At 32.7% G+C, this 10,611-nt stretch overlaps 1 protein-coding gene across 1 annotated transcript; it reads left to right on the plus strand.

Moving 5' to 3' along the window:
• The first annotated feature begins 1,307 nt into the window (after positions 1 to 1,307).
• Positions 1,308 to 10,141, plus strand: LOC119833430 (gamma-aminobutyric acid receptor subunit beta-like). Its single transcript, XM_038357426.1, has 10 exons — positions 1,308 to 1,575; positions 3,907 to 4,007; positions 5,067 to 5,134; positions 5,864 to 6,009; positions 6,410 to 6,567; positions 6,987 to 7,102; positions 7,383 to 7,551; positions 8,213 to 8,461; positions 8,628 to 8,816; positions 9,028 to 10,141. The coding sequence occupies exons 1-10, from the start codon at positions 1,475 to 1,477 to the stop codon at positions 9,204 to 9,206; spliced, it is 1,476 nt and encodes a 491-aa protein (XP_038213354.1). The 5' UTR covers positions 1,308 to 1,474; the 3' UTR covers positions 9,207 to 10,141.
• The last annotated feature ends 470 nt before the right edge of the window (positions 10,142 to 10,611 follow it).

Genomic DNA, 10,611 nt, shown 5'->3' on the forward strand with positions numbered 1-10,611 from the left:
TACCACTGTATTATATACTATATATACACCTTCATGGGATGCTCTGTCCCAGCAGTGGGAACATATATGGGCTGATGATGATGATAAAATAACATAAATACTTTTAAACATCTAACCTATTTAATGAATAATATAAATGAAAGAATGTTTTATTTCAATAAATAAAACAAGTTTTTGCGAATGTGCACTTATGTATATTTTACTGTAATTAATAATAAATCAATGACATTTATTATTCATTACATTATAAATCATAGAATTTATTAAAATAACGCATGATATTTTATGATTTGTGCTATACTTAATTCCTATAAGTTCTGAAGGCATAACTATTAACAAAAACGTTTCTTGGAAAAAAAGAAAAATCAGAAAATCTTATTAATAGACTTGAAAGTATTTCAAGGGACGGAATAAATTTATTACAATTTGACTGTCCGTTTAATCCCATCCATGTATAAAATCTGCGAACCTTTTTCATATACTGCTCAATCAACCTTAAGTAAAGTCATTAAAATATATTTATTGAGCTAAAAAATTATGAAATACGTTCCTTGAAATAATTGAGTGAATGTAGACAATTACTCTTTGAGTAAACATTGGTAGAACAATTTGTATTCATAACTGTAAAATTAGTGCATGGAGATCATATCTCCAATTTAGAACCATTGATGGCAAAACCGTGTACCTAGCTTTATAATACTCGCCCATCTTGTAAACACATACACATAAAACTATTTTCTTTTTAATATGTGTAAAAATTGAGAGTACACAGATTTCTTACTATGCTCTTATTAAAATTTTCAAGTCATAATGTAAAAGTACTCCTATACTGTGCCATATGTAAACCTCGAAAATTATCCGAAAATCAAACTGTCGCGGTTTAATTAAGATCTGATATCATATTGCAAAGCAACTCGCAATGCACTCGATAACGTGTGTAACGTTATCGAGTGCATTGCGAGTTGACAGCTGACTTTAATCTAGGCAGCGACATTTTGCGCTAGTGCGAATACATGTCGTGTTTCAGAGTTGTAGGAGACCTATAAACATAGCATGGTCACAATTTTTTATGAATATTGTCAGGAATAAAAAATATAATGTATTTCGTATACGCGATAACTTGATGATGAAATATTATGTATTTTATAGTCTATCACAATTTAAGCTAAAAACTTACATGTTTATAAATATCTATAAGCAGCATTACGAACCAAAATTCTATATGACACATACAATTTCCATTCTCAAACAATAAAAGGAGGGAAATCCAAAGTTCGCGAAAAACTTAGCCATAGTCAAGGGGTGGCGCACGCGCGACGCCACTCCGCGCGCCACGGCCGCCGCGGTCGCCTGCCTGCACACCGCAACACGAGACTAGTTCGCGAACTTTACGCGTTTGTACGTAATGCATCAAGTAATTAAGAGGTGTGCGTGGTGATCGCGCGATGCGGCGCTTGCCGCGCGACAGCGTGCGATGATCGCGCGGCGCACGCCAGCGCGCTATCGTGTGCACGCGCGACGCTGCACGACCCTTATGATTTTAGCGCTGTGTTTCTTTACGTTTGTACCAGTTCAGTAAGTAATTTATACAATTAAAGGAAAGAAAATTTTCGTTCATGTTCAATTATAAAGTTTGTTTTATTAAATATGTTACATAAGCGAACGGACTTGCCCTATAATTAAAACACTGATGACGATATACATTTAATTAAGTTAATATTTTTAAATATATTTAATAGTAGTTATCATGAAATAAAAGACAAAATAATATTTTTTAAAGTGAAATTTGAAAATTCATGGGTATAACCCATGAATTTCATTTAACTTCAAATACATATATAAATTTCTAACTAAATATATTTATTTAGGCGATACTCCAGTTTCACGAAATATTTAAAGTATTTTTAATATCCTCAGTAAAATCTATGAGTAACAGATAATATTCCTTAATAAATTATGATAATCCTGAAAAAAAAATCACACACCGACCCTATATTACCACCGTGTATTTCATGTGGTATTAATTAATATTTATGAGCTTCATAAAATGTTACGAAGAGCTCCATAAAGCATACCGACGCGACGGCCGACGGGCAACTTCACAAAAACTACTAAATATCTGTGGTCAAAGGTATTAAGGGTTGGGATTTCACATAATTCGAGTTAAAACTTGCCTTAACATTGTTTAAGTAAGTTAAAGTATCTTCTACAAAATCTTGATGAAGCATAGTAATCTTTAACTTGTAGAAACTAAAATTAATTTTGAATTCGTGGAATCTTTATTTAGGTTCTTTTATTTTTTATCTCATCTGTAATAAATATTATTTTTGCAATAGTGCCTGGCCAGCGGCAATTAGAATGGTGCTTGAACATTTAAAAAATAATTACTTATATTGTAAATGATACTTGACAGGTGTACATGAAATCATATTGATCAAATAAGACATTTGAAGTTTATGGCCCTTCACCCATTTATTTTCATTGTTATAATATTTCATTTTACTAAGTATGATTTGACCGGCTTTTTAAAAAGTTATCTATATCAGTTAAGGGCGTGTATTTATTAAAAAATAAAGATGCAGAAATGAATAAAAATGAAAATTCATTCTATTTATTTCGCTCTTAAATTACCAATTGTACTAAGTGTACCAATAGTCAATTGTTATAAGACAATCGATAATTTATCGCATTCAATACAATTTAAATAAGTCGTTTCCATCAACAATGTGGTTGCAATAATTTAAGTCACGTTTCGTACGCAGTAGCTTAGGTTAATGAGTCATTTCAAGCTGTAATTATATGTATATTAAACGGATCTTTAATCGTGATGTCGCAGCATCCCCGACACGTTGAAAGGCATTACACGTAAATCCATTGAACTAATTGCTGTCCCGGGCGTCACCGTAACTCAATTCCACATTCTGTTTGGTGAATCCTCACGCTAAATGGTAATTTTGTACGGGAATCTCATTTATGTGTCCAAGTCTACAGAAGGTGCAATTTGATAAGACCGTAATCAATGTCAGAAACGTTTGAAAAAGCTGCTGTTTCGCTTTTTTATTGAGTTAAATGAGTCAACGCTTTTGCATTTAACTATGTATTATGAAACATTTCCGGGTAAAAACCTTGGTTTTTTTAATATATAGTTTCTATTTTCTATGCGAAAATAAAAAAAATAACTTAAAAATTGTGCAAATAGTGCTTGTGTTACTTATAGAATATTATACGACTTTTTATGTGAAACAATTTTTAATTCATACGTTTTTATCATATTCAATTTCATAATTAAGTAATACACATATTTTTGAAAGCCTTCCGCCAACAGTCGTCCGCGTATTCAAAGGGAAAGTACACAGTCCGGGGATTACCCCGAATAGTTCCCGTTCAAGTGGGATAGCCTGTATTAAAACTATACTATGCCCTCTCTGGGGTCGTAAACTAACTTTATACGAAACTTCATCTAAATCGGTTCAGAGATTTAAGCGTGAAGAACATAATATTGCATTTATTAATTGTAAATCAAGTATATGTAAATCAAATTGTATATAATACAGAAAAAACCTTATAACTAATTTAAATAAAAAAAAAGAGTAGGTACTATTTAATTGGCGGCAATATCATTTTTTACAGGTCTTCAGAGATCATAATATAGTAGGCATTCGAAAAGATACCTGACTATTAAATCACATTAATATTCAGGTATTTGTTTTTTATTTATGCTTCAATCACATAGACCGTAGCGTGTTATTTCAATGACTGCCAACAATAGACGTCAATGAAGTTAGGGGTGAGTTATATACACCCATATATTCAAGCAAGGCTTGTTAAGCACGTTACGACAACTTATACACTGACATGAATATTAAATTACGTCGAGCAAATTACATGAATGCCGTTTGATTTTAGGTTAGAGCGTACAGCGGCCGTGGATCGGCTGGAGAACGTGACACACACCGTGACACGGATACTGGACGGATACGATATACGACTACGACCTAATTTCGGGGGTACGATATACGAATTGCTGTTACGTACGACATTTGAATTGTGTTTTTTTTTATGTAAGATAACTCCATAATGTACAGTTTTCTCAGCATATAATAAGATTGATATTATTCAGATTCAGTATCAGGTTTATTGTATTGTATTCAGATTCAGTATCAGGTCTATGGTTTTATTTTAGACTTTGATGATTTATCAATTTATATTAATTCAACCAGATTATCTGCACCCGATTAAATTTAAGAGAAAAACCATATTATCGTACCTCGTACATAAAATCTTCTTGTCTTATATAATATCTCGCAAATAAATTCATACAACGGCAGGCTGCAGCTGCTGTGAGCGGTCGGATTAAGAAATAATAACATTTCTAGTCTATTTTCTTCTCTTGTAGCGGTAAAATTATGTTGGCAACGCGTACATTACATAAAATATGTTATTATAATAAATATTATATTAAAAAGTGTATGACTAACGTACACTTGATCTTTTTAAATCGCTACAAATCAACAATTGAACTTAATGGTCCTACAAAAGGTTCGTTGCTATAAATATAATGTTGTGCTAATTTAAACTTTATAAAAATAAGCAATGCGAGGGATTTTGAATGAAGGATAACGAATCATGTTATTTTTAGATTGCTTATTTTGGAATGGAAATTTTGTGAATTAATTTTTATGAATTTAGAGGTAAAGAAATAATTAGGCGATAAAGTTCGATCGGCAATAATGTAACATTGATGCTTTGAATTACATTGATGAAACGCAATAAAGTTATGTAGGAACCTGCATGTGCCTGCTATCTCCAAGACAAATGTGATATAAGGGATGTATTGAAAATGTTTTATAATTTCTAAAGCCCTACATCATCCATTCGCATATACGATATTGCTTCTCGAAGAATACCACGATATGCTTCGAAAACAACCTTTATGTTAAAGGCATATTGATGCTGTGGAGCATGTGATACAAAAGATATTGAGTTCGTTCAGCAAACATATGGCCTGTCAGCGGTTCGCCGGTCACATGTGAAACCTTCTTGCATAAAATGTTATTGCTTTACAGGCGATCCGCTGTATGTTGGCATGGATTTGACCATCGCGAGCTTTGATGCGATATCCGAAGTTAATATGGTAAGCTTTTGTCATTTACAAATATTTACATTAATTTCTAGTCGAACTATTCACAACCGAAAGTTATTTTATTTGAACTAATGAACATATTCCGGCTTTAGGATTTATTATTTAGGTTGTATCATATTTTTTCATAAACTGCATTGTATATCCTTATCTTTAAGTTTATTACTGAATATCTTTTTTTAAGTAAGCGAGATAACTTGCTTCTTAATCCGGCCGTCATAGAAATTATAAACACAAAGTGGGGTGAACCGATAAGTAGACGCACCAAAACTTCGGACAAGTTTCCCTTTGGTTTCCAAGGATGTCGCTCTTGATCGCTCATCGTGTTCGTTAAGCTTTTAATAGCGAAAGAGCGCAAGGCCAGCACTTGACACACATCGCCCGCCGGTCACCGGGGGCGGAGTGCTGCGTCAGCCAATCGATGGTTTGTTCCGCGTCTGAAGACACCTCCCACTCATTCATACTTACAAATGTAATTCGTGTGCTTTCAGCTCAGTTTGGTATGAGGTTCTACATTGCATCAATTTGTACAGAATATCATAATTTGTAGATTGCATATGTTAAGTAGCTATCTGAATACGATTTAAGCAAAAATGTTATCGTAACACCTTGTGCGTTCAACATCCAGTCATTATGGAAAAAATGTTTACGGACGAAACTTTTACTACTTAACAAATTCCACACAATATGACGTGTGTTATGTTAAAGCGTAAACTTTTTCAGGATTACACAATAACCCTTTATCTGAACCAGTACTGGAAGGATGAAAGGTTGGCCTTCGGTTTAATGGACGAGGTCTTAACCCTCTCTGGGGACTTCGCTGATAAGATTTGGGTTCCAGATACTTTCTTCGCCAATGATAAGAATAGGTTAGTGCAATTGCAAATTGATGTGGTTTCTTTTAATATATGTAAATGTGATTACATAATTTTTTTCTATTTGCTAACGAATACCTAATTTTTATGTATGAAAGATTATTTTAAGCGAACCAATATTTAAAGATATATGCGTGTGCAAATCATTCTTGTAATTCATATAAAATCAATCTATCAAGCTTCTTTCGCGATGACAGCCGCATTGAGTTTGAATACGATCAATTTATTAACTGATCTGCCTCATTTCTAAATACTTTTTTAGAAGATTAGTCATACAAAGAATAATCGATATGACATTACCTTTTCTAACATTTCAAACACGTGTTTATGCTATCATTTGCAACGATGACATTTTAAACAAAGAACGTAATTGACTTTTTTTTGTATATTGCAGTTTCCTCCACGATGTCACAGAACGAAATAAGCTAGTCCGCTTAGGAGGCGACGGGAGCATAACCTACGGGATGCGCTTCACGGCTACCCTGGCCTGCATGATGGACCTTCACTACTACCCACTAGACAGTCAGAACTGCACCGTCGAGATTGAAAGCTGTGTGACTCCATAACTTTGATATAATCAGCTAAGCTTCAATTGCTTCGCTAACACGCTGCTCCGGCCTTGTTCTATGAATTTACCCGCACCTTTTGTATTCTGATGTATTGATTGCACAATTACACACTCGCATACAATGCACAAATTGCAATTACGCTTGCCTTTACTGAAGTATTGTTATCACATCGAAACATTTATTATTAAATTCACATCAATTTACAATGATTATTTGATACATACAATGATTATTTAAACGAATAGAACAATTTGTGAGTTGCAATTTTTCTTAATTACATGGCCTATGCAAAATTAAAATTCAACTATTTTGAATAAGATATTACCTGTACCTAACTGTTTGTTAGATATGTTACATAGAGCCTCAATTAATATTCTAACAGATGGTATTTATAATCTGTAGATGGTTACACCGTATCTGACGTCGTGATGTACTGGAAAGATACCCCAGTGCGTGGAGTGGAGGACGCTGAGTTACCGCAGTTCACGATACTTGGTTATGAAACCAATGACAGAAAGGTATGAGTATATTATTGCTATTTACGATCTTTCTATTGATTAAAATAAAACGATATTGCTTAGTAATTTTATTAATTAACCCAACAATGTATACTTTACATTATTTTTTTTTATTCTTTGTCCAGCTGGTGTGCACAAAATATACTATTACTCTTAACTGCTGTCTTTAAGAACCACAATTTAATTTGCAAATAACATCCTTAAAGCCCGCGGCTCTAATAAATGATTCAATTACAAGCACCCACTTCGAAATGTGTCTATTAACACGTAAACATTGTAGGAGAAGTTGGCGACAGGCATCTATCAGCGTTTGTCACTAAGTTTCAAGCTGCGACGAAACATTGGTTACTTCGTGTTTCAAACTTATCTGCCAAGCATCTTAATTGTGATGCTGTCCTGGGTATCTTTCTGGATTAATCACGAGGCAACGTCTGCGAGAGTTGCTTTAGGTAAATAAAAACCACACTGGAAACTAATTGGCTTTCAACATGATGTTTAAATTTAAAAAATCATGTTTGCTGATATTATTTAAATATATGTATTATGTATATATAATGTACAAGTATGTGAGAATACACAAAGCTTAGTTCGTATTATAAGTTTCAGTTGAAATAAATAAAGAAATTCTCAAAAATAATAAAAAATATAATACTAAATGCAATTTATACCAATGTTATATAAAAGGTATGCTAACATTGTAGCGGTTAAGAAAATTTGGGTTTTCCATTAAAATCCATCAAAAGTTCGTCATTTTGGCACGCTGAGGGAAACGTCCTGCAGTTTTTAATTTACTCTTACACCAATTTGTTGAAAATAATGAGATTTATTTATGTCGTATAATTGTGTATATGAATAATACTTTTTGATGGATCGCGTTAATTGAATCACAATTACAAGTTACTGAATGCTCCCTTAGTTATCTATAATTATACGTTCTTTTTTTATTTTTATAGAAATATACCAATTATTTACAATAATCAATTCGTCGGTCTAGAATTACAAACTTCCATATCAATTAAAAGGTCCACCGAGTAAAAACTGTAGATTAAAACTCAATCATTCCATTTATCTTAAAACACGTCAATACATAAGAATATAAAATCCTGGCAGGTATAACAACGGTGCTAACAATGACTACAATAAGCACGGGCGTAAGAAGCAGCCTGCCCCGCATTTCGTACGTGAAAGCCATCGACATATACCTCGTCATGTGTTTCGTATTTGTGTTCGCCGCATTGCTCGAGTATGCAGCCGTTAATTACACCTACTGGGGCGCTAGGGCAAGGAAACGGGCTAAGTTAAAAAACAGAGACCTATCAGCTAGTACTAGTGTGGAGAAGGATTTGAAAAGCTCTGGAGGTGTGTATTCTTGTTTTATGTTTGAATAGTTTTGCTGGTTAGGTAGATGCTTTGCAAAGAGGGCTGAGATAATATTTAACATATTTGAATAAACTATTGTCATACGTGTATAAATAAAAAGCTTGCTTTTTATAATTTTACATTATAACTTATTTTATTTGATAAGGGTCCCGGTCACCTGAAGAAATAATTGCCCTTCGCGAGTATACGCCAACCTCGGGTAGGGTTTCGCCACTCCTGAGCCTGCGATCAAAGCCTCTGCCGCCTGCCACTGGTGCTCCGCCATCATTGCGCCTACAGAGGGACCACACAAACCTTCGATATAGAACCCGACCGCACTCAAGGAATTCTAGAAGTGAGATCTATTTTCTATAATGTTTTCTTGTACTTCTATTTCATGAATGCATGTACATAACACGTTTATAAATAATAATTCATTATTTAAAAACTATCCCCTTAAAAACGCCCTTAAAATGTAAAATGAAAATGTGCTATTTTAATTTTACAGCATTATACATATATTTAGCATAAGTAGACATACTGATATAACATAATATGATTTTCAGACGGCGCAACCAACAAACCTCGTGTGATGCACGCCCTTCGGAAAAGCGCCACAGTTATAAAAGCGTCGATGCCAAAAATCCGTGACGTAAACGTTATAGATACGTATTCACGTGTCATCTTCCCAATATGTTTTCTTATCTTTAACGCTATATATTGGGTCTTCTATGTAATCGATTAGACTAACCAATGACACTTTTGCGGCCCCAGTAACTATTAGGTATGAAGATGCTATGACGTATTTTTCCCTCTCCTTGGGTGCGTTGAGAAACACAAAATCCTTTAGCGTAATGGTGGAGCAAAGATTAATGGTTTTCGGTTTCTGATTCGAACTGTAAATATATTGCTACGTAGTACCTAAATATAAAACAATATTCAAATTTATAATTCACATACTTAATCAATAATTGCGAAATTATATTAATTATATTTTATGTATATTGTACATACAATAAAAAAAATATTATAATAAAAAGAATATTCAACCTCTTTGTAAAGAAGTTAAAATATTATCATTAAGAGAGTCTAATAATGTGCTAACGAACTTTAAATTTACCAATATACCTATGTTGTCACAGACCATGCTTACACTCATCATTATTTATAATAAGAATGCAAATATTAGTCGGTCACTTAAGAGCGTGTTTTGATTTTACGTCAAGAAACAACGTGATTTTGAGTTTTTTAAGAACAGTATCATAATGAATGTAGCAAATTATTCCAAGATTATCACGTCTATGGAAATATTAAGTCTTATTTTAGAGCACTACTAGGTAAAATTATAGTTATCTATTATTGATAGTTTTTCAGAGCAAAGGCAATCTCGGCATAGTTACACGAAAATTTATGTCAGCGTTATATTTTGGAGTCCCAGCATTGGGAACTTGTATAAAAATAATATGATGATGATGATAAATTATCCGCTATGGAGTAGAATAATATACGTCATCAATATATGAACATTATATTAATACTGTATATCATAAATAATTTGTTATTTCATTTTAAAAATAACCTTGTCATTTTATTTTCATAAGAATCAAATATTAGATAAGTTTGTTGTATGGCTTAATAAGATTATATAGATTTAATTGTATAATACCTACCTTGCGATGTTCCAACATTGTGCATACTGCAAAACAATATTTTAGTAGAATTTACATACTGCCAAACATAAATATCAAAATGTAATTTATATTATATTATACGTAAGCATAATATATTTTAAGTTAATGATACTTAAATAATAATTGTATGTTTATGTCAGGTTATAGAATATTGTTGATAGATGTAATTATATTTATTGAAATTCTAGCCATTACATGTATAAAATGAAAGTTATAACGGATCACGCTGTATTGTTGTATCGAAAAAGAAAAAATATCAAATAAGTAAAATGCGGTGAAGTCGTGGCTATTAGTTGGAGAAAACTGAAAGAGCGAATATTATTTTCCACATTTATATCAATGATAATTAGTTTTTTTGTAATTATTGAGTCTGATTTAGAATTCAGTGACATGTTGACGTTATCACTTACTAAAAAATATTTAACAAATTTTTGGAGCAACCGGTTTTTTATGGAATTT

The sequence above is a fragment of the Zerene cesonia genome, chromosome 17 (assembly GCF_012273895.1).
Source record: "Zerene cesonia ecotype Mississippi chromosome 17, Zerene_cesonia_1.1, whole genome shotgun sequence".
NCBI classification, from domain to species: Eukaryota; Metazoa; Arthropoda; class Insecta; order Lepidoptera; family Pieridae; genus Zerene; species Zerene cesonia.